Source organism: Neoarius graeffei, chromosome 4 (assembly GCF_027579695.1).
Source record: "Neoarius graeffei isolate fNeoGra1 chromosome 4, fNeoGra1.pri, whole genome shotgun sequence".
Taxonomy (NCBI): Eukaryota; Metazoa; Chordata; class Actinopteri; order Siluriformes; family Ariidae; genus Neoarius; species Neoarius graeffei.
Window position 1 is genome coordinate 89,153,683 of NC_083572.1, and position 25,684 is coordinate 89,179,366.

At 41.6% G+C, this 25,684-nt stretch overlaps 1 protein-coding gene across 1 annotated transcript in view; it reads left to right on the plus strand.

Moving 5' to 3' along the window:
* Positions 1–25,684, plus strand: part of ghrhrb (growth hormone releasing hormone receptor b) — a 184,096-nt gene that overhangs the window by 145,258 nt on the left and 13,154 nt on the right. The window contains exons 5-9 of the mRNA XM_060918468.1: positions 853–947; positions 15,881–15,978; positions 18,621–18,753; positions 20,595–20,748; positions 23,083–23,143. Of these exons, the coding sequence (XP_060774451.1) occupies positions 853–947; positions 15,881–15,978; positions 18,621–18,753; positions 20,595–20,748; positions 23,083–23,143 (541 nt within the window). The remainder of the gene's footprint in view (positions 1–852; positions 948–15,880; positions 15,979–18,620; positions 18,754–20,594; positions 20,749–23,082; positions 23,144–25,684) is intronic.

Consider the following 25,684-nt stretch of genomic DNA (forward strand, 5'->3'; position numbering starts at 1 on the left):
GTAGCATTCAATTTATTCCGGACCATTAAAGACGCCGCCTTCCGCGTAGAATCATACATCATCCTCGCCGCCATATTGGATAGGTCAAAGCGGAGAATAAAGATTCATGTGCTGCGTTTAACTGTACCAACAGGTTTACCGTCCAAACGAGATCACATGGGATTACCTTTCACAGGTGAGAAACAACAAATTAATCCATCAACGTGTAGCATTCAATTTATTCCGGACCATTAAAGACGCCGCCTTCCGCGTAGAATCATACGTCATCCTCGCCGCCATATTGGATAGGTTAAAGCGGAGAATAAAGATTAGCTGCGTTTAACTGTACCAACAGGTTTGCCGTCCAAACGAGATCACATGGGATTACCTTTCACAGGTGAGACTGGAAAAATACTTTTCATTGTATTTGGTCATTATAATGTAATTTTACGAACAGATTTTCCTGACTTTGTGGCTAATATGAAGTCTCGCGCATAATAGTTTATGCGCATGCGTCCTTACTTCTTCTATTGTTCTGGTGTCTCCGAAGGGACCGTCTTACAGCGCCCCTAGAGGTGTGGCATGTGTATTGCATCGTTTTCAGCAAGCGTTGCGTTGCCATATGAACCTGATATTTTACTGATCGTTGCCCATTTGGACGCAATATATTTTTAAATAACATCTCGTTGCCGTTGTCTTGTGGATGTAGCCTTAGTTTGCAGTGTGGATTGTGGGGGTTTAAACTAAGGAAGGACTGACCAAGTCAAATCATGCAGATGATATTTGTGATTATACATACTAATTATTCCACTTACGATTGTGAATATTTTTTGAAAGATACAAATTATGTTTTTGTATGTTTTTCTGTTTCAGGTTACATATACCGGAATTGCACAAAGAACGGCTGGACTGACCTTTACCCATCGTATGAGGATGCTTGTATATTACCAACCATGGAAGGAACTGAGGTGAAAACTCCGTCTTAGTTAATGCACATATTTTTTGTGATCATGGGGTAAATGTAAAAATAAGGCACATCATACATTACCATGAGAAATAAGATAGCAAAGAGTGTTGCACCCAAAAAGCAGAGTAGATTATGTAAGGAAACACAACAGGATGTGATGCTGATGGGTGATGTGATGCTGTTACAATCCCAAAGTTGATTTGGTGGATTGAGATCTGGTTAATCTCTGGCTGCGATGCTTTGATGTTCTTGCTCCTTCTCTATCTACTGAGAAAAACATCCACATAAGTAGTCTGCCAGTAAAAAACACACAGCTGTTACCTGCTTCAGTTCTTCAGTCTACAGCTCAACCATACTCCTGCTGCCACAGTGAGCTACTATAATAGTCAATTTATAGTCATTTTATTCCTTTTAAGAATCAAATGTGGGGTGGTACAGTGGAGCACTGTCGCCTCACTGCAAGAAGGTTCTGGATTCAAACCTCACGACCAACAGGGCTTTTCTGTGTGGAGTTTGTGTGTTCTTTCCATGTTTGCATGGGTTTACTCTGGGTGCTCCAGTTTCCTCCACAGTTCAAAGACATGCAGATGAGGTAAAATACCCAGCCACTGGGGTTGCACAAGCCAGTGCATACTTAGGCCCTGTCCACACGGCAACGGATTCAGGTGAATCTGATAAAATTGTTTATCGTTTCGGCCTGGCGTCCACACGGCACCGGTGTTTTGGGTGCCCCAAAACGAAATCTTTTGAGAACGGGTTCCAGAGTGAAAAAATCTGGCAACGGAGCAGTTGCGAAGTCGTCTGGATGAGTAGAACGGATTTGTTTACGATGACGTCACAACCACATGACTGTCAGTGCTTCACGCCGGGTAGAAGTGTAACGAACTCGATGCAAGTTGTCAACAAATCCTATAACTTGGTTCATGAAACGCGCTTACAAAATATTTTTACTGTGAATATTTATTGTGTAATGGTGCAAAGTGAGAGAGAGAGAGAGAGAGAGAGAGAATAGCCCTTAGGGCAGAGTCAATCCCGCCAGCAAAAATAGGGAAAAAAAAGGAGCAATCTCACCTCTTCAGATGTTTATTCTGGACCATTAAAGAATTCTGGAGGATATCAGAATGTTGGCGTACCGGCTTCCATCTACCCCCGTTCATTCCTCTTTCCGCGTCTCCATTCAAAAAATGAGCACGTGATTTAAAGGGACTATATCCATAGGATAGGGAGTGAGAAAGTGTGTGGTGTGACAGTGACAGGGATAGTCACTGTGCGCATGCGCAGTTATGCGCATGCGTCTACTTCTATTGTTCTGGTGTCTCCGATGGGACCGTCTTACAGCGCATGTAGTGGTGTGGCATGTGTATTGCATCATTTTCAGCAAGCGTTGCGTTGCCATATGAACCTGATATTTTACTGATCCGTTGCCCATGTGGACACGATATTTAAAAAAAAAAAATCTCGTTGCCGTTGTCATGTGGATGTAGCCTTAGTGCCAGTCCCAAGCCTGGATAGATTGGGTAGGGTTGCATCAGGAAGAACATCTCGTGAGAAACCTATGCCAAATCAAATATGCTGAACAGATCCGCTGTGGTGACCCCTAATGGGAGCGGCTGAAAGAAAATTCCTTTTCAGAACTGTACGTGCAGCTCAGGCGGCACGGTGGTGTAGTGGTTAGCACTGTCGCCTCACAGCAAGAAGGTTCTGGGTTAAACCCAGTGGCCAACGGGGGCCTTTCTGTGTGGAGTCTGCCCGGGTTTCCTCTGGGTGCTCTGGTTTCCCCCACGGTCCAAAGACATACAGGTTAAGCTAATTGGTGGCTCTAAATTGAACGTGAGTGGGAATGGTTGTTTGTCTCTCTGTGTCAGCCCTGCGATGACCTGGCAACTTGTCCAGGGTGTACCCCGCCTCTCGCCCATAGTCAGCTGAGATAGGCTCCAGCTTGCCTGCAACCCTGCACAGGATAAGCGGTTACAGATAATGGATGGATGGATGTGGAGTGACATTGAGGTGACATCCAATTATATTTCACTTATAGATTTTGGATCAATTTGGAGATTATAGATAAAGTCTTTGGGGTTCACTCACTTATGACAACCTCCAGGACAAAGCATTTATATCTCCTCATTTCATAATAATGATTATTATACATACAGGATGCTTTTTCAATGGAATAAAAACATGCGTTCTATTCTCTTCTAGCAGGTTTCATTCATTTGGTTTGATAGCATGCAATATTGTTAGCGTATCGCGTATCCTGCATGTATTACATCACTCTACCCAATGGAGAATGAGCATTGAACATGGTTTACGATATTGCATGGTTGTCAAGATGTCAGAGACGTAAAACTTCCGTGCTAGCGAGCGACTGTGACAATTTGTAAACAAACATGGCTGCCAGGTTTGCTGCATTAAATACAGAAGATTTTGAGAGAATTTTGAAAAAGAAAGACGCGTTGAACACCCGAGAGGAATCTGTATATATAATAATAATAATAATACTGGCTGTTTTTTTTCAGTGGTATATCAGATATATTCCTTTCAGCTACTCGTCTTCAACTCGTTCAGTATCATGCTAGCTGAATGGAATATCAAATCAAATCAAATCAAGTTTATTTGTACAGCGCTTTTAACAATAAACATTGTCGCAAAGCAGCTTTACAGAATTTGAACGACTTAAAACATGAGCTAATTTTATCCCTAATCTATTCCCAATGAGCAAGCCTGTGGCGACGGTGGCAAGGAAAAACTCCCTCAGACGACATGAGGAAGAAACCTCGAGAGGAACCAGACTCAAAAGGGAACCCATCCTCATTTGGGCAACAACAGACAGCCTCATTTGGGCAACAACAGACAGGAATATATTTGATATACCACTCAACGCCAGCCAATATTATTTAAATATTGCATGTATTGTATTAAATTAGTATTGGCTGTAAACAAAGGTCTTTTTCTTTCTTTCTTTCTTTCTTTCTTTCTTTCTTTCTTTCTTTCTTTCTTTCTTTCTTTACTTTTATTCTTGCAATCAAGTGTAACAGCATGACCAATGTTCATATGAAAATTAAACAGAATGGTGTAGAAGCCATGCTGAGACCTTCAGACTGTAGATTCATGCAGCCTGTCAGTAACAGTCATGTCTGGTGATTACACAGACTGAAACTCCCTCTAGATTTGGTCTCCATTTGGACTGATATTTTCAGCTCAGTTTGCTGAAACATCCATAACACATCAGCAGCAGTAACTGAGAAGGAGCTTGTGAAATAGTGCAGGTGCATTGTAAAGTTAATAATAAGGTGGATTATTAACTTTATTATTTACTCCATCATAGATAAGCACACATTGTCCAGTCAGAATACAAATTACACATCGTTTGGAGTTATTAACAGATATCTTTTTTGTTCGTCATAGTATCTAATCTCAGGACCAGACGTCCTGATCAGACCATATGTTTGTATGTTGGGAAGGTTAGAAGCTGTTACTGGATTGGGTACTATTTACTTTGGCAACCCTGATTTTTACCCTGATTAGCACTGCCTCTGCAGGTGTGTGTATGCTTTACATCAGTCCTAGACTCACTGGTTTGGTATTAAGTTTTTATTTATCCTTATGACATGGTGTGTAAATCTTAAGTATACAGTACATTAAATGCAATGATCAACAGTAGTGCTGGTGCATAAATACATTCATCCAAAGTGGATGGACAAGAAGGAAGGTAGTTTCACAAGCAGTTGAGTTGTATCTTGTTACTTGCAAAAATTGGAGATTTTTGCAAATATGTTGATCTGTCTGCTTGTCCATTTGTTTGTTTGTTTGTTTGTTGGTGCTCTAGCGTCATCATTTCTTGACCAATTTTCACAAAAATGCACAGGAAAACTCACTAAGGTCACACAAAGACATCAATAGTTCTTGGTGGGTCAATGCCAAAGGTCAAATCTTGTAAAAACACCTAATCGGCCATAACTTCTGAACCAGTGTTCGTATCGAGATGGGACTGGTGGCATTGGAAAGCATTTTTGAATCCCTTTTGAGTACACCATTGACGTTTTACCTGTGATGTCTTGAAGTAAAAAAAAATGAGGTCAGATTTCATGAGATTTTTGACAAATTTGTGTTTATCGATTTGATATCGATACTCTGACCATGAATTAGCATTCTGGGCCTAATTCTAAGGTCATATGCAAAATTTGGGGTCCAAAGATCAAGGTCACAGTACCGGTTTTTAGTGCCAACATCCATCCATCCATTATCTATAGCCACTTATCCTGTTCTACAGGGTCGCAGGCAAGCTGGAGTCTATCCCAGCTGACTATGGGCAAAAGGCAGAGTATACCCTTGACAAGTCGCCAGGTTATCGCAGGGATGACACAGAGACAAACAACCATTCACACCTACGGTCAATTTAGAGCCACCAATTAGCCTAACCTGCATGCCTTTGGGGGAAACCTACGCAGACACAGGGAGAACATGCAAACTCCACACAGATAGACCCTCACCAGCCGCGAACCCAGGACCCTCTTGCTATGAGGTGACAGCGCTAACCACTACACCACCATACCACCCAGAGCCAACATTTCAAGTGACTATAACTCAGAAAGTTGAAGTCAGATTTGATGAAATTTTTTTTGTAGGTTCTCCATTAAAACCCCTTTTGATCAATAAAATAAAATCTTGAGCAAACTTGATCCTGTCACAAAAAATCATGTCATATTCCATCGAATTCCCATTATTATCATTCTGTCTGTCCGTCTGTCCGTCACACTTTGAGGGGAACTACTTTGTGAACACCATATCTACCAAAAGGAACAATGGTACAGCCTAGTGAGTGGTACCAATGGACTCAGGGAACATTGTAGTTGTGCACCCATATGAGACATTTGACCTTGACCCAAATATGAACTTGTTTGAATGTCTTGAAAAACACTTAAAATATCATGAAAATCGAGCTGACGGGTACTACTTTGTGAACACCATAATTACCAGAATAAACAATGGTACAGCCTAGTGAGTGGTACCAATGGACCCGGGGAACATTGTAGTGTGGGACATTTGACCTTGACCCAATTATGACCTTGTTTGAAGGTCACAAAAATCAACTTGACGGGTACTATTTTGTGAATACCATACTGTCAGAAGAAATGATGGTGAGTGATGGCAATGGACTCAGGAGACGTTGTAGTTGTACTGCAGAACAGTCATTACTTGTTTTGATTGCCGCGTGTAACCTGCCCATATCGTTGCCCTGCACAGTGTAGCTCCTTGTTTTTTTCTTTCTTTTTCTGTTGCCATTAACATGATTGACCTGTAGAGGTCAATGAGTGCAAAACAGTGCTGTTAACACAATAGCTCCTGAACCGCTGTTCCAATTAAGTTTAATGATTTTGATTTATTAGCTTTGCCGTAGCAAGATCTAGATATGTACATGCATTATGGCTGGGAAACCACTACAGCTTGCGCCAGTTACAGTGGCCCCATTGTACCGAATCTGCATGTCTTTGAACTGTGGGGGAAACCGGAGCACCCAGAGGAAACCCATGCAGACACGGGGAGAACATGCAAACTCCACACAGAAAGGCCCCTCTCGGCCGCGAGGTTCAAACCCGGAACCTTCTTGCTGTGAGGCGACAGTGATAACCACTACACCACCATGCTGCCCTTTCAGAAAAGATTCTTTCATAGAACCGTAAACTCCCTATTGATTTTGGGTACTAATCAACCAGAACTGAATGATCTGTGATTTTCACAAGTATCGTGCTCTGCACAACTTTTCATTTGTTTGTTTGTTTGTTTTATGGTATATAGCATCCCCATGCATTGCTCTTCAAACCAAGTCCTAGTAGAGAATTCAGTGAAATGGACGACTAGACAACTCCAGTGGCATTTAGTGTGAGTGTGAGAGACGGTGTGAGTGTATCTGGATGACGAAGTTGTTGCATTTAAGTTAAATGCAGCACACACAGAAACAAAATGGAAACAGACTGACAGAACAAGGTTAATGACAGAGAACAATTTGTGCTTCCTGAGCTCTTACCCTAATGGACTTTCTCTTTTGCACTCTTTCACCTTTTTTCCTCTCTCAAGCACTCTATCAATATGCCTGAATATGCAGTCAGATGCTAATGATAGCTCAGAAACACCGCCTTGCATTTAGAGCACTCATATGATAACACACACACACAGATGTTTTACTATACTAGTGGGGTCCTTGTCAAGAATGGGGATGAGAGTGTAGAATGTGGATGAGAGTGTAGTGAAGACGCAAGGAGTAGACGTAAAGAAAGTTGGTGAATACATAGTTTGCACATGACGTCACAGAGTCGGGGATTCCCTAGTGGCGGCCATCTTGTGGGTCAAGCTTACCATACGGGTCACTGAGCACACATTGTAACGCGTGAGTACAAAGTCTTCAAAAGAACCCAAGCAGGCTATTTAAAGCTAGCAATGGTGCACAACTGTTGTATTCACGGCTGTCGTAATAGGTCAGATGATGACGTCAAGCGGAGCTTTTATGGAATTCCCACTGTACGGGAGCACGAAGGCGAGCAAACAAAGAAACTCAGCATACAAAGGAGAAATCTATGGCTTGCGAGAATCAACCGCAAAGATTATCAGCCTTCCAAACACAGCAAAGTCTGCTCCGATCATTTTATAAGTGGTAAGTTGTTTAAATAAACAATCAGTTGTGTTTAAGTTTGTTTTTGGAAACCAAAACATCGTGTAAACAATCTCTGGAGAATGCCTAACTGGAACCGCTGAGTGTACGTTTACATTGTAATGTACACTTAATATCGCTCGTTTGTCATGTTTTCTATTTCTATTTCCAATGTTTACATACCTTGGCTGTAATTAGGACATGACTGTCACTTGTTTTTATATGGTGGACTTCATGGACCCAGCCACAGACAAAATAATTGTATGACTCCAGCGACTTGTATGCTTTGAGGTCGTCAAGTGTGTAGGCACTTTTACTATTCACGAAATAGTTCACAATATCAGGGTACGATATGGATGGCAGCCCTGCATAGTCACTTGAAAATGCATCTTTGTCCACTTCGTAGGGGTCAATTCCCCCAATCAAGGCCAGTTTGGCTGCATACCGTTGTCGTGAGATGTCGTCTAATGTATCTATATACTTCTGTTTGCTTAATTTTGCCAACATTGATCTTTATTTTAGAAAACTGACTATATAACTTCATAAATTTGTCCGAGATAATGTAGCCGGTAATGGTGATGGTCCGTTTTGTTTGATCCACAAGATGGCAGCTGGAGGGCTTTTCCCGGAATGCCGTGACATCAGTGAAAACTATGTATTGGAGTACCTGGGGTCAACTGTGCAGGAAAATGGGGGCTGCGATAGTGAGGTGAAAAAGAAAGTACAGGCAGGGTGGAGCAGTTGGAGAAGGATTTCGGAGTCATTTGTGATAGGAAAGTCCCAGCAAAAGTGAAAGGTAAGATGTATAAGACAGTAGTGAGACCAGCTGTGATGTATGGATTGGAGACCGTACCCTTAACGAAGAGACGGGAGGCAAAGTCGGAGGTGGCGGAGTTGAGGATGTTAAGGTTTACGATGGGAGGTTGGACAGGATAAGGAACGAGCACATCAGAGGGACAGCACATGTGGAGAGCTTGGGAATTAAGCTACTGTAAGAGAGATGAGACTGAGATGGTATGGGCACATCCTGAGAAGAGATGCAGAGCATGTTGGAAGGAGAACGTTGAGGATGGAGCTGCCAGGCACACGAAAACGAGGAAGGCCAAAGAGGAGATACATGGATGTGGTGAGAGAAGACATGAAAGTGGCAGGTGTGGTAGAGAAGGATGCGGAAAACAGGGAACAATGGAGATGAAAGATCCGCTGTGGCGACCCCTAATTGGGAGCAGCCAAAAGAAGAAGAAGAAGAAGAAGAAGTGGGGTCCTTGTCAAGCTGCCTTCTTCTGAGGACCACCCTTTCTGATGGTCAGAAAAAAAAGCTATTCAGGTTTTGGCCCCTTGGTAGCAGCACATATAGAGTCAGCACTTCAGATTTCAAACCGACTCAAATGAGCAAACAGGTAGAGCGTCACACAAGTGAGGACCGGATGCTGATTGGCTGTGGGATCAGTGGTATAGGTGGATTGCATCCAACGTCACATCTGCCTCATTAGATACGCAGGACATGAAGTGGTGGTCAGCTAAGTTCACTGTTCACAATACGTTACTATCGCTGGGGCACCTTGCTAGTCATTAAAATGCCCTACGCTTGCATTGTTTTGGGCTGCTTGAATCAAACAAACAGTGAAACTGATAAAAGTTTCTTCCGGGTTCCCCGGAAAGAGCAAAGGATTTTCCGAAAAGATGACAAGAAAGGTGGCTCTTGAACCTTTCACTGTGATGGAAGGGAGCCGAGTCGAAGAACGCTTGAATTTCCAGTGATCACTTCGTGAAAGGTTTGTAAATTCCTCTCATTTATTTTGTTTAGATTCGCAAATCACTTCTCTTGCCATTTTCCATTATTTCGTGATGTTTTAAGTTCAGGAGATGCTTAAGTCCTCAGATGTGTTTTTGTTTACTGTGTGATCGTGGTTGCCATAGTGTAAACTAACATGTATGTTTTCACTTTATTTATCAGGATGTCCGAGCAGTCTTTACAAGGACGATGATGTAGATTGGGCTCCTACATTGAACTAGAGAGATAAGATAATCAAGACGATCCATGTAAACACAAAAGCTGTGCTCATGAGTAAACAGCACGAAACGGCTTCCCTGGCTATGCAGTTACAGTGAGCCGTGATAACTTCTCCATCCTGTTTCACCAATACCCAGGTCTTTAAAGGGGTTTCTGTGGATCTTTGTGAATGATTTACCCGGAAGAGAAGGGCAGGGAGGATTGGGAATCTAGCAGCTGTGGTTTGTTTACACCCGATACTAAAACTTGTAGTGTCCAAGCAAACGTTGCAAAGTTGAGGACAAAAAGCCCAGAAATTCCTATTTACCCGGGCAAAAACGATACAGGATTTATCTCGTACTCTCCTGATCCCCAGATCTTTAACTCAGCCACATATAATAAATTGTTCCCCTCCATGCTTTTCCAGGTTTTCATCTGTTTGTCCGTGTAGAACAATGTCTGCAGCACCAGGTAGTTTGAGATGTCAGGGAACTCAACGGATGGATAATTTTCCAACTCATAAGAAAAATCCTTTTTTTTTGCTAACAGGTAAGGATCTATTCCATCGCAAAGAGCAAATTTCTGACAGTATCTTGACCGTGCATTGGCTTCTAAACTGCAAAAATAGTCTGAGACGGTTTCACTAGCTCTTCGCATAATGGCAGCCAAATTGGTTTGTCTGACCACCACTTCATTCACCGGTAGTAAATTCACAAGCAAAAATCACATGACTGAATACAACCTATTCTCTGATTGGCTACAGGTGCTTGGTGCCTTATTGGCTGATAGAAGTTGACTTAAAAGTTTCAAAAGTTTCCCACCCACTGGTCTTAGCAAGGGCAGGATATGATGTTGTTCACGTTCACTTGCAGAGTTTTAATCATCTAATAATTCCAGTTATTTAATAAATCTGGTCATGATATATATCAGTTGAGAAAGCACTAAAAATAAAGTTTTTATATCAACAGACCACTTTGCTATTGAAGTATTATGTCAAAAGTTGCTTTTATTTTGTCACATTAGTACGACGTCTCAGGGCTTTATAGAATCTTAACTTTCTCATCTGATGGATTATACCTCCGCACAATATAAGCAGCAGTTTGGCAATATTTACAACTGTGTATAACAGAGAAGAATTTAATTATAAGGGACTCACAAAAATGTTCAGGCCACTGCTCCCTTTTGTCTTACTGTTGCTTTTTTAACCCTTACAGGTCGACACTGTCGCATCTGACATAAAATGACAGTTATTTAATCTTTATTATGAGAAATATCCGGTCTAGAGTCTTACCTGTGTTCCAGAAAGTTGGCACTGCTCCATTCCAATATGCGCTCTGGTGCTCTGGGATCCCTTTTAGAAGCTTTTTAATCCAGTCTTGAACTGTAATGTATTTTTAGAGACTATAAAATAAATACATGATGATAAAATCCAACACTGAATGTCTTCTGTGATTATTTATCCATTTGTCCATGTGACAAGTCAAAAGCTGTTTGTCTGACTGGGCAGGTGTGTTGTCTCAGCTCTGATCTGATCTCTAACACATTCCCCATTGGACTAACACGGAACATAGTCCTATCAATAGATCTATTATTATACTTCTATATGTCAAATCAGCTCATTTTATTCCTTTGAAGAACTGAATATACAGCTCAATGGAGTGACATTTTTGAGGAAACATACAATTACATTTCACTTATAGATTTTGGATCGATTTGGAGATTATATATCAAGTTTTTGGGCTTCAGTCACTTATGTGAGCCTTTCAGACATAGCATTTATATCTCCTCATTTGAGAATTAAATAATATTGGCTGGTGTTGAGTGGTATATCAGATACATTCCATTCAGCTAGCATGATACTGAACGAGTTGAAGACAAGTAGCTGAATGGAATACATCTGATAGACCATGAAAAAAGCCATTATTATTATTATTATTATTATTATTATTATTGGTGGTATGGTGGTGTAGTGGTTAGCGCTGTCACCTCACAGCAAGAAGGTCCGGGTTCGAGCCCCGTGGCCGACGAGGGCCTTTCTGTGTGGAGTTTGCATGTTCTCCCCGTGTCCGCGTGGGTTTCCTCCGGGTGCTCCGTTTTCCCCCACAGTCCAAAGACATGCAGGTTAGGTTAACTGGTGACTCTAAATTGACCATAGGCAGGGCCGCGTTAACCCTTGCCGAGGCCCTGGGCAGACACACCCCCGAGGCCCCATCCCCGCCTGTTGTCAACTGCGCTCAGCAAATTCACCCCCTCAGATGTGCCTGTCTAACTAGACACAGAAACTTAAATAATGACAGTGGCACAATTAGAAATACTATTGAACGATAAAACTTTATATCCATCAACACGTATTTAATCGAGAAAAAGCAATGGTGAAATAGGCAATTGCATGGTGAAAAAATCCATCAGACATCACGGTTAACAGGTCTGGTTAACTAAAGTTTAGCCTCAAGAAGCCTTTGAATGAGTGAGTCAATGAACAACATGTCAAGAACATAACCTAGGCCTACAACAGTTTCTTTAGTATTCAGAACAAGAACATTCATTTGGTATATAACCGTTCGTTTTCATTTTGGAATCCAGGTGACTTTTAACTTGTGAAAACAAAGCGCGATAACAAAGAAAGAAAAATATCTTGCTTCTCAGAAATAAATCTCAAAATGTTAGGCTATGTGAAACATTTCATCCTTTCACACACGTAATGTCCCAAACAGCAGTGGCACACAGCTTTGCGCATTCAGTTTGACAGCCATGGGTCAACTTACAAGGGCACTTTCCTACTTTTCTGGAAAGTGACGGGACAAGGTGGGCTTCCTTACGGGTGGCGAAATGCATCAAAAATGTTATCAATATGATAAACCATACATGTCAACCTATACGGATTGTCCGGAAATTATACGGATTTTAGTTCATTTCAAGGGCGTACGGGCGTATAAACAAAGTCTTACGGATTTTCAGTATTTTCTGACCTAAATTTATTTTGTGTATCTTACTTGAACATCGTCAGCTGATCGTCGCAAAAACATACAAAAGCTCGATTTATAGACAAAGAACAGCGTGTATGCAGGGGCAGATAACCCAGACTATGTGAAACCGGATGTTTATTCCTCAAGCCTTGTGCAGTATCGCGACTGCGAGACTTCGCTCGTTCCGGTCATGCGCACGATCTGCATTTCTCATTGTGCAGAGTGACATTGTTTACACCTGAGAGATTTTGAATAGCGTCTGCTGAGTGAAAGAATGGGAACACAGAGAAAGAAAATGAGATACGGCAGGCGGTATCTTCCTGAATGGAAGGAGACATTTAATGGTGTCATTGTTCAGGCGAAAAATGAGGAGTACGCGCACTGCACAGTTTGTGTGCGAGATATAAAAGTTGCAGCGTCTGGAGTTTACGACGTGAGGGGACACATGAGGTCCAAACTACATCAGCGAAATTTGCACCAGAAACAGAATCAGCCGCAAATGACGATGTTTGCAAAGCCTAAGACCGATGATCAACCAACAAGTGTAATAAGAGCAGAGGTCAGGAAAATCCACACTGCAGAAAAAACCTGGGCACAGACACCCTTACTGCACTACTGCAATGCAAACTGAACACAGACTTCTGTTGTGACATCACCCCCACAGAAAGGCATTTACAGCTGGCAAAGAAGGCTGCCAGTGATTATAATCAAGATCATATGTAAACATGACTGACTGTGGACAAAAATGGTGAGGTTTGAGTGCTTTCTCTGGCTATATGAAAAGTTGACTGTGGACAAAAATGGTCTCTGTGAAAAGTATCCCATTGAAATGGGAGCAGCCTACACTTTGACTGACAGTGCACAGACAGTGGAGTTCGAGTGTTTTCCCTGAGTCTGTAAAAAGTATTTTCCTTTGGAGTGGGAGCAGCCTACCCTATGAACAATAGGATAGCAGTAAATGTGTATTGTACAAATGTACATCAAAATAAAAGTTTGATGCGATTCGAAGGCTATAAGGATTTTATGTTGATTTTATGGATTTCCTCCTCTGATACTACAGGTGGACGCCCAAAGGGGTTGACATGTATGCAAAACTTCTGAAAATATCATTTCATATTTTCCGATCTCGCTACCTCCGAGGCCCCCTAGTGGCCGAGGCCCTGGGCAGCTGCCCATGAAGCCCATTAGGATAACGCGTCCTTGACCGTAGGTGTGAATGTGAGTGTGAATGGTTGTCTGTGTCTATGTGTCAGCCCTGTGATGACCTGGCGACTTGTCCAGGGTGTACCCCGCCTTTCGCCCGTAGTCAGCTGGGATAGGCTCCAGCTTGCCTGCGACCCTGTAGAACAGGATAAAGCGGCTAGAGATAATGAGATGAGAGGAGATTATTATAGATACACATTCCTTTCAGGTGTTCAACGCGTCTTTCTCTTTCAAAATTCTCTCAAAATCTTCTGTATTTAATGACGCAAACCTGGCGGCCATGTTTGTTTACAAATTGTCACAGTTGCTCGCTAGTGCAGACGTTTTATGTCTCCGACATGTGACGTCATGTTGTCTTGACAACCATGCACCCTCATAAACCCTATTCAACGCTCATTCTCCATTGGGTATAGTGACGTAATACATGTAGGATAAGAGATATGCTAACAATATTGCATGCTATCAAACCAAATTAATGAAACCCACTCGAAGGGAATAGAACAAGTTTTTATTCCATCGAAAAAGTGTCCTGTATGGATAATAATGCGGCACGGTGGTGTAGTGGTTAGCACTGTCGCCTCACAGCAAGAAAGTTCTGGGTTCCAGCCCAGTGGTTGACGGAGGCCTTTCTGTGTGGAGTTTGCATGTTCTCCCCGTGTCTGCGTGGGTTTCCTCCAGGTGCTCCGGTTTCCCCCACAGTCCAAAGACATGCAGGTCAGGTTAACTGGTGACTCTAAATTGACCGTAGGTGTGAATGTGAGTGTGAATGGTTGAGAGGAGAAAACCTCTATAATAATCCAGTAGAAGGCAATGAGAAACCACTACTGTCATGTTCCCTAGACACTTTGATGGCTGAAGCCATCAGAGCAGCCACATCACTGTAGTGATATGCCAAAATGGATGGATGGATGGATGGATGGATAATAATAATGAATTGTATTAAATTAGTCTTGGCTGTAAACAATGTCTTCTGGTGGTTTTTTTTTTCTTAATGCATAATGCATTAATCCAAAGTGGATGAACAGGACGGAAGGGAGATATACAAACAGCTCATTTGTATCTTGTTAGTTTGTTTGTTATGATGTTTGGAAGTCCCATGCATTGCCCTTCAAACCAAGCCCTAGCAGAGAATTCAGTGAAATGGACGACTAGACAACTCCAGTGACATTTAGTGTGAGTGTGAGAGATAGAGTGTGTGAGTGTATCTGGATGACAAAATTGTTAACCCCGCCGACAGTAGTCGGAGGGGTTATTATTTTCACCTGCGTCAGTCTGTGTGTGTGTGTGTATCTGTCTGTCTGTCTGTCTGTCTGTCTGTGTGTCTGCAAGATATCTCAAGAACCAATGGATCGATTTGGACCAAATTTTGTACATGTGTTGCCAGTCACCCAGGAAGGAAACCATTAAATTTTGGAGGTCAAAGGTCAAAGGTCAAGGTCATGGCAGAACTTCGAAATTTTCGCCCAATGTATTTTAATAGGGAAAAGGCGGGGTTTGCACTCGTTAGAGTGTCCCTGTCTAGTTGCATTTAAGTTACAGTAAATGTAGCACACACAGAAATAAAATGGAGACAGACTGACAGAACAAGGTTAATGACAGAGAACAATTTGTGCTTCCTGAGCTCTTACCCTAATGGTCTTTCTCCTTTGCACTCTTTCACCTTTTTTCCTCTCTCAAGCACTCTATCAATATGCCTGAATATGCCGTCAGATGCTAATGATAGCTCAGAAACACCGCCTTGCATTTAGAGCACTCATATGATAACACACACACACACTGATCGAGGCCTTTATGCATGAATGAATACACAGACACACAAAATGATGAGACGATCAGGACTAACAGTGGAACGTGGTTCTAATGCAAACAAATTAATTACTGCAACCGAGAACACAACAAGACTTTCCTATGAAGGTAGATTTAATTTTCAGTGGTTAGGGTTTTTCCTTTTAGTGGCTTGGATTTATCAGTTCAGTTTTTGTTATATTTATTTCGCAAAATGGTGTGCAAAAAAGAAGAAAAATTACAATCTACTTTACCGATGAAAAAATAAATTCTATTCTGAATGTGATGGAAACTCTGCCATACTTTAAATCTTGCTCTCTCTCTCTCTCTTTCTCTTTCAGACCTCGTATTTTTCTACATTCAGACAGGTTTACACTGCGGGCTACGCTACCTCTCTCATCTCCCTCATATCAGCCATCTTCGTCTTTACAGCATTCAGGTATAACAAGTATGAAGGAAATCTAGACGTTTGTGTGTTTGTCGACATAAATTTAATACAAAATGCTTTGTATAACGTGACCAATTTTGTCAACACTTACATTCTACCCATATTTACATGTATTTATTGGTGGATGATTTTATGCGTAACTAAAAACAGATTCAATTCATTCATTCACTCAGCTTCAGTTGGAGCTTTATCCTGAACAGGGTTGTCCATACACACACATTCACACACATTCATTTCTTGGGGCAATTTAGCCTACTCAGTCCACCTACAGGTAGGTAGAAGGTAACTGGCAGCCTCACAGCCTTGTGATTTTTACTTGTGAACAGCTAAAAAATAAAAATAAAAAATCTCCAAATGGCATAGAATACCTCCAACACTTTTATGTTTCACACTTTCTCACATGAGTCCAGCCGTTTTTATTTTGGGGTGGGGTTTTTTTTTTTCATTATTTGTTTATTTTCACATGATTTTTTTTTTTTGAAAAACAAATAAATCCATTTACATTGCCCTTTACTATTATTGGCACTCCTGCATTTAATACTCTGTACATCCTCTCTTTGGCAGTAAAACAGCACTGAGTGTCTCCTGTAACATTTTATAAGGTTGGAGATACAGAGCAGGGCATCTGAGACCATTCCTCTTTACATAATCTCTCCAGATCATCCAGGGTCCTCGGCCCTCTCTTGTGCTCTCATCTCTTCAGCTCACCCCACAGGTTTTCAATGGGGTTCAGGTCAGGGGACTGAGATGATCAGGGCAGAAGCTTCATTCTGTGCTCAGTTAACCACTTTTGTATTGATTTGGACATCTGCATTGGATCATTGTCCTGCTGGAAAATCCAATGATGACCCAGTTTTAGTTTCCTGTCAGAGGCAGCCAGATTCTGATTTAAATCTCCTGGTATTTCATGGAGTCCATGATGTCATGGACCCTAATAAGGTTTCCAGGGTCTTTGGAGGCAAAACAGCCCCAAAACATCACAGAACTTCCACCATATTTTCCAGTTGGGATTGGGTTCTTTTCATTATCGCCATCCTTCTTTTTACACCAAACCCACCTTGAATGCTTATTGCCAAAAAGCTCAATTTTTGTTTAATCAGACCAGAGAACACACTTCCAGTCAAAGTTGTTGTAGTGTTTCACAAACTCCAGGTGCTTACGTTTGTGGTTAACTGATAGAAAAGGCTTTTTTCTGGAATACCTTCCAAATAATCTGTTGGCATGGAGGTGGAGTCTGATGGTGGTTTTGGAGACTTGGAAACCCCAAGATTTTACTTTTCTTGTAATTCACCAACAGTGATCCTTGGGGATTTTTTATTTATTTATTTTTGCCTCTCTTACCATCCTTCTCACTGTATTTGGGGGCAAAATAAATAAGTTTGTAACAGTTCCAGTTGGTGTCCACTTTTTTATTTTGTCCTAACAGTAGAAACGGACATTTTCAGGTGGATAGCTATTTTTTATATCCATTCCCTGACTTATGAAGGTCAACACACTTCTCCCTCATTTGGTCTGAGTGTTCTATCTTTCCCATGCTGATGGATGACTAAGGGAATTTAGCCTCTGTGTCACCTCATATTTGTTCCCCAGTTAATCAGAAAGTCCTGGATTACAGCTTGAAAGTTCCTACACACTCCAATCAACTCAAACATGTACAATTTAAATGGGAAACATGCTTCAGTTATATTGTGCTCACTATAATGTCCAAGGGTGCCAGTAATAGTGGCACATGTGTTTTTGCTGAAAATAATTATTTCTTGATAAGGGATTTGTTTTTCTCCGAATAAATTTATTTCAATTAAAAGTTGGATTTTTCTCATTTTTTTTTCACTGTGAGATGAAACGACCTCACTAAAACGTGGATTTTTGCTAACCCTTTTTACCAATCTTTTTTTTTTTTTTTTTTGGGGGGGGGGGGGAGGGGGATGGAGGGCACAATATATTTGTGAATTTTACACGATTCATTTATTTGCATGTGATTTCTTCACATGTTTAATTCATGATCATATGTGATTTATTGACACATGATTCATTTTCACATGCAGTGGTTTCATAAGACTGATTCATTTTGACATGATTTTACACACACATGGTTCATTCATTTTGAATCATAGAATATTCATCATAAAATGTTTTCATACAATTTTTTTAAATATATTTTTTCACTCTTTTCCATTAATCACTTTTACTTATGTGATTTTTTTTTACATGTGATTAATTTTCTTCAGCACATTTTAACACTTTTTCATATATGTTTTTTTTTTTCATGATTCAATTTTACATCCAGGGTATGTTATTTTATTTACCACAGTTATCACATGTTATTTCTGTGATATCACATACATTAACCTGATTTCACATGTTCAGTTCCAGTGCATAACATGGTTAAATTCTCCTTCATATATTTTCCACATATAATCAGATATTAGTCACATATAAAAACAAAAACTTAATAAACAAAGTAATATGGTCACATTAATTTTTTTTATACTGTATTAACATTGAATGTAATATGATCACAGTAAAATGTGAGTGTTTCATTTTGATAAAAACGTTATTTATGCTTTCAAAAATATCCCAGAGATTATCTGTAGGAAAAAAAAAGACATTTTGTGTTTACAATTTTAACACAGGAAGTTCCATTGTACAAGGAACTACATCCACATCAACCTGTTTTCCTCCTTCATCCTGAGAGCAAGTGCAGTCTTTATTAAAGATGGCGTCCTCTTTACCGATGAAACCCAGGACCACTGTTTCATGTCTACAGTAAGACTCTCCAACTCTAAACGCTCACCCACTCCATATCATTATGTTACAGTATGCAATGCTTTACTCAGACCTTACTGACAACTGTTACTTACTCTGAACTGTTCATGTCGCAATTTATGTATAAATAAGGTCAGGCTTGTCGTACTTGAGTCCAGGACTCGGACTCGAGTCCGACTCGTGCCCTAATTTTAAGGACTTGTGACTTGACTTGGACTTGAGCACTGGTGACTCGGACTCGTGCATTAACTGCATTCGGACTCGTAAATTGGAGACGAGGAATCAGATATTTTTTTTTGTAACATGCCATAATAATTTGGCATAAGATATTTATATCTACATAAATTTTGTACTAATTTCGAGCAAGAGTGTCACACCTGTGTGCCTTGGCGCACGCATCAGATAGACTCTCAGGCATGCTCCGGACAGCGCGCATGCCAAGCGGACTCTCAAGCGTGCTGTAAACAATTTACACCTGCACAGGATTAAGGCACAATCAGCACGCCTATATAAAAACTGTGAAACCACACTTACTTTGCGAAGTATTGAGTTGCATTGCTGACACATTACCGAGCCTTATTTCCTTGTTTGGTTTCTTGATCCCTAATTTCCTGTTTCACATCTTTGATTCTTCCAAGTCTACGATAACCTGTTTGTGTCTCGCTTGACCTATTGCCTGTTTCACCATTTTACAATTTTGCCTGCTCTTCTGGATTGTTTACCATCTTCACTTGGATTAATAAACACATCTTCTGCACTTCCATCCATCTCCCAATCATCTCTGACAGAATACTTCACACTCCCTGTCAAAGAGAATGCACATTCACCTGTTCATACATCATGTTCAGGAACAAACTAACGTTAATGGTGCTAAAACAGCCACCGTCAAATGGTACGGTTGGAGTCTTGTTCTCGGACTTGATTCAGATCAGTAGTGGACTCGACTCGGATCAATGGTGGACTCAACTCGGACTCGACTCAAAAATTTTTTTTAATGGCTTGGACTTGACTCAGACTTGAACACTGGGGCCTTGGACTCGAGGTTTAGTGACTCGACTACAACACTGAATAAGGTAGCTTGCCATTAGTATTCAGCCGAAGGTGGAATGCCCTCTCCAGGTTAGGGGTAGGTCACTGCCTTAAGTGGAGGAATTTAAATATCTCGGGGTTTTGTTCACAAGCAAGGAGGAAAAGGAATGGGAGATTGACAGGCAGATTGATGCAGCGTCAGCAGTCATGTGGACTCTTTATCAATCTGTTGTGATGAAGAGAGAGCTAAGCTATCAGGCGAAGCTATCGATTTATCAGTCAAGCTACATTCCTACCCTCGCCTATGGCCACAATCTCTGGGTAATGACCAAAAGAAGTGGCATAAATGAGCTTCCTCCACAGAATGTCTGGGCTCAGCCTTAGAGATAGGGTGAGGAGCTCGGACATTCGGGAGGGGCTCAAACTACAGCCACTGCTCCTTCACATCGAAAGAAGCCAGCTGAGGTGGTTCAAGAATCTGTCTAGGATGCCTCCTGGATGCCTTCCAGGGGAGGTATTATGGGCATGTCCACCTGGGAGGAGACCCCAGGGCAGACCCAGGACACACTGGAGAGATTATATTTCTTAGCTGTCCTGGGAATGCCTTGGCATCCCCCTGGAAGAGTTGGAGAAGGTGGCTAGGGAGAGGGAGCTTTGGGCATCACTTCTGAGACTGCTACCCCCCGACCTGGAACCAGATAAGTGGTAGAAAATGGATAGATGGATGGATGGATGGATGGATGGATAATTAGTATTGCAGCAATCAGTGTTTCATAGTCTCTGTTCTTCATACACAACCTCTCACTTTTTAGGCATCCTGTAAGGCAGCAGTGGCCTTTTTCCAGTTTAGCATCCTGGCTAACTATTTCTGGCTCCTGGTGGAGGGCATGTACTTGCAGACCCTGCTGGCTCTCACATTTGTCTCACAAAAAAAGTATTTCTGGTGGTACATCCTTATTGGCTGGGGTAAGCACAACCAGATTCTTTTATCTAGAGGAATTTACAGATAAATGGATGAAATAGGGATGAAAAGTGATCATAAGATGCGGACAGTTCTCCTCATTAGTATTTTGTTGTATTTCAACAGTTTTAAACAATTTAGAATAATAGTGAAAGTGTCTAAACCATAAAACAGCACATAGAATTATGCAGCGACAAGCTGAAGCATGGATGGCATGGTGGTGTAGTGGTTAGCACTGTCACCTCACAGTAAGAAGGTCCGGGTTCGAGCCCCGTGGCCGACGAGGGCCTTTCTGTGCGGAGTTTTCATGTTCTCCCCGTATCTGCGTGGGTTTCCTCCGGGTGCTCCGGTTTCCCCCACAGTCCAAAGACATGCAGGTTAGGTTAACTGGTGACTCTAAATTGACTGTAGGTGTGAATGTGAGTGTGAATGGTTGTATGTGTCAGCCCTGTGATGACCTGGCGACTTGTCCAGGGTGTACCCCGCCTTTCACCCGTAGTCAGCTGGGATGGGCTCCAGCTTGCCTGTGACCCTGTAGAAGGATAAAGTGTCTAGAGATAATGAGATGAAGTTGAAGCATGAATCACATCAATAAATTTGGTACTATAATGAAAAGTGTAGATTTTACAGTATTTTAGTGGCAGCCTGGGTATAAACAGAGTATAAACTAACTCATAACCCAGTATATTTGCTTGTTCAGTTGATGCAGGATACAGCTGAGCTGGGTCTTGCTCAAGGACCTAGTCACGATAGTTTGGTGGTGCTGCTGTTTTAAACAAATGACCTTCTTATTTGTGACTTGAAACCTTAACCACTGAGCCACCACAACTCACTCATCAATCTTGCATTCATTCAAAGCAATCTTTTAGTGGAGTTAATTCAGTGGGAGTAGTTGAACTAATACAAGCTAGTTAGAAAGGCTAGTTGCATTGTTGTTGTGGTGTAGTTGTGGCACCTCAGTGGTTAAGGCTTTGTATCACAGATAAGAAGTTTCTGTCTTCAAATCCCAACACTACCAAGATGTTGTGGTTGGGCAAGACCCTTAACCTTCACCTTAGTTGTATCCTGCAACAGCCAAATGAGCACATGTACTGGATTATACACTCACAGGCCACTTTAAAAGGAACTTGTTCCTGATTCTAAGATTCCTGTTCTTGGCTGGCAGGAGTGGAATCCAATGTGGTCTTCTGCTGTTGCATGCTGAGATGCTTTTCCGCTCATCACGGTTGTAAAGAGTTGCTATATCCTTCCTGGCAGCTCGAACCAGTCTGGCCATTTTCCTCTGACCTCTCTTATCAATAAGGCGTTTGTTTTCGCCCACAGAACTGTCGCTCACTCAGTGTTTATTTATTTATTTTCACACCATTCTGTGTAAACTCTAGAGACTGTTGTGTGTGAAAACCCCAGGAGGTCAGCAGTTTCTGAAATACTCAAACCAGTCCATCTGGCTCAAACCAACACCCATGCCACAGTGAAAGTCACAGTTTGAGATCACAATTTTTCCCATTCTGATGTTTGAAGTGAACATGAACTGAAGCTTTAGAATGTATCTGCGTGATTTTATTATGCATTGTGCTGCTGTCAAGGGATCGGCTGATTAGAGAACGGCATAAAACAGCAGGTGTATGGGTATTCCTAATAAAGTGGCCAGTGAGTGTATGTTCTTTTATAACTAGATTAATATCTTACAGTACTTTACTATAAATAGGCTTTACAGTTGTTTACTGTAGTACATTACTGTGAAATTTACAGCCACTTTTTTTTACAGTGCATGCACAAAGAATTATTTATCTTATTTGTATAAAGGTATTTGTAAAGTTGATGGAAATGCATGATAACACATCTACAAGTCTATCAATTTTAAACAGTTTCAACATAACACTATTAGACATGATAAATTAAAACAGGCAGCACGTGATGCAGTGGTTAGCACTGTCACCTCACAGCAAGAAGGTTCTGGGTTTGAACCTTACGGCCGACGGGGGCTTTTCTGTGTGGAGTTTGCATGTTCTCTCTGTGTCTGTGTGGGTTTCCTCCGGGTGCTCCGGTTTCCCCCACAGTCCAAAGACATGTGGATTAGGTTAACTGGCTACTTTAATTGCCCAAAGCTGTGAATGTTTGAGAGGAGAAAACCTCTTTAATAACCCAGTAGAAGGCAACAGGAAACCACTACTGTAATTCTTCCTGAGAAACTTTGATGGCTGGAAGAAAAAGCTGTCAGAGTGGCCACGTCACTGCAGTGATAAGCCAAATAGAGAGAGAGAGATTAAAACATGGTACGTAAATAGCATTATAAACAACATGTTTTCCTGTTTCTTAACTTGTGTTGTATCTTTCAGGCCTTCCAACAACAGTCTTGACTATTTGGGTTCTGGCCAGGAATTTCTATGATAACAGGGGGTAAGTGTGATTTGGTGTCTAAGCAGTTCAGTACATCAGTCTCTCTGTAAGGGCCCGGTCCCACAACACCGATAACTATAACTGTAAATATAACTATCCCTCTGCCTGAATTTAGTTCCAGTCTGGAGCAGTCACACCACAACTATAATCCCCACTATAATATCGCTTGGTCCTGACACTCAGGGAAATAAATGCAAGCAAATAGTCATGGAAGTTTTTTCCAAGTAGTAGCACATTATTCCGGGTCATACTGTACAGCTTGGACTTCAAAACAACCCATGCACACACTCCGGTGGCTGATATAATACGGATAGGTCACGAACTACGGAAATATAATTAAAAAAGGATACAAAATATGGACTGGTTACGGATTTTAATATGGATGCTAATAAATTTACAGATTGGTCACGGACGTTTCAACGTATTACAGATTGGTTACTGATTTCATACGGATGATGCATCACGGATTAAAAAAAAGATTAAGAAGTCTAATACAATTAAATGTTTGGACTGCCAAAGATTTATATGTTTACTTTATTAATTTACTATTGATATTTCATGGAAAATCACATATCCGTGAATAAAAGATCCGTGCTTTGCATTATTTTCCATGAATCCATATTCCCTAACTTCATGATGCAACAAGGATGTACAAAGATGCCCGGGGAAAAATAGCATGTGCTCAGACAACGTCACATGTAAACAATTACCTGATTGGTCAGATGTTTTATCGGATCAGGTCCAGGCCTGGAAAAATCGCTCCAGAAGTAATCTCACCGATATGGATAAAGCCAGGCCTGGGCTATAGGTATCGTTATCGGTCTGGTGTGAGCACCAACTACATAAACTGCAGGGGAATGAGTTATTTATAGTTATCGTTATAGTTATAGTTACAGTTATCAGTATTGTGGGATTGGGCCTTAAAGGATGTGTAGTGGTCAAACAAAGTAAAAAATCTTTAGAGGTTGTTTAGTTGTTACGCGCTTATCTCAAACACTGTGTCCGGCTGTTACTCATACCCATGTTCAGTGATGGCAGGAAGAGGGCAGGTGGTCAGGCAGACAAGTAGGCAGGAAAGACAGGGATGGAAAGAGGTAGATAACAGGCAGGCAGGCAGGCAAGCAAGTGGCACACAGTGGTGTAAAATCCAATTGCTTGTAGAGATCCACAGAAAGATTATTCCAAAGGTGTAAGATCCAAAGGGTGAAATCAAAGTAATCTAAGACTTAAATCTAATTGCTTGAAGCTTAACATTCAAGTGTATCTTGGAAGCGGTTAAAAAACTATTGGTCACCAGCATCTTCCATTGTCTAACTGAGACTAGACTGAGCACATTGAAATACATCATCTTTGACCTGAACAGGTGACCTAAGGGCGGCACAGTGGTGTAGTGGTTAGTGCTGTCGCCTCACAGCAAGAAGGTCCGGGTTTGAGCCCTGTGGCTGGCGAGGGCCTTTCTGTGCGTAGTTTGCATGTTGTCCGCATGGGTTTCCTCCGGGTGCTCCGGTTTCCCCCACAGTCCAAAGACATGCAGGTTAGGTTAACTGGTGACTCTAAATTGACCGTAGGTGTGAATGTGAGTGTGAATGGTTGTCTGTGTCTATGTGTCAGCCCTGTGATGACCTGGCGACTTGTCCAGGGTGTATCCCACCTTTCACCCGTAGTCAGCTGGGATAGGCTCCAGCTTGCCTGCGAGACCCTGTAGAACAGGATAAAGCGGCTAGAGATAATGAGATGAGATGAGATGAGATGAGATGAGATGAGATGAGATGAGATGAGATGAGGTGACCTAAGGTGACCTAAGACTATGTCAAAATAAAAGTTCCAGGCTAAGTGCCAGTAAATCTAAAGCAAAAATATGAGTCTCTAAACCAAAGCAAGTTTAAACTAAATTTGGCTCCTACAGGATGTTTTACAAAAACAAGCTTGTGAAGGACCAAATCTGATAAGCATTGTGAAATACACACAAATCATAGACTACACCGATCTGATTGAGTCAGAGTAATCAGTAGGATGAGTCAGCAGACATTATTGGCTAATTGGCAAATTATCAGCCAAATTGAGATTATATCTTTATTTGATGTGTAGAAGGAATGGAACATCTCATCTCATCTCATTATCTCTAGCCGCTTTATCCTTCTACAGGGTCGCAGGCAAGCTGGAGCCTATCCCAGCTGACTACGGGTGAAAGGCGGGGTACACCCTGGACAAGTCGCCAGGTCATCACAGGGCTGACACATAGACACAGACAACCATTCACACTCACATTCACACCTACGGTCAATTTAGAGTCACCAGTTAACCTAACCTGCATGTCTTTGGACTGTGGGGGAAACCGGAGTACCCGGAGGAAACCCACGCGGACACGGGGAGAACATGCAAACTCCACACAGAAAGGCCCTCGCCGGCCCCGGGGCTCGAACCCAGGACCTTCTTGCTGTGAGGCGACAGCGCTAACCACTACACCACCGTGCCGCCCTGGAATGGAACCTTTTATATATATTTTTTTTGTACTGATTTTTCTTTCTTTATTGCTCTGTA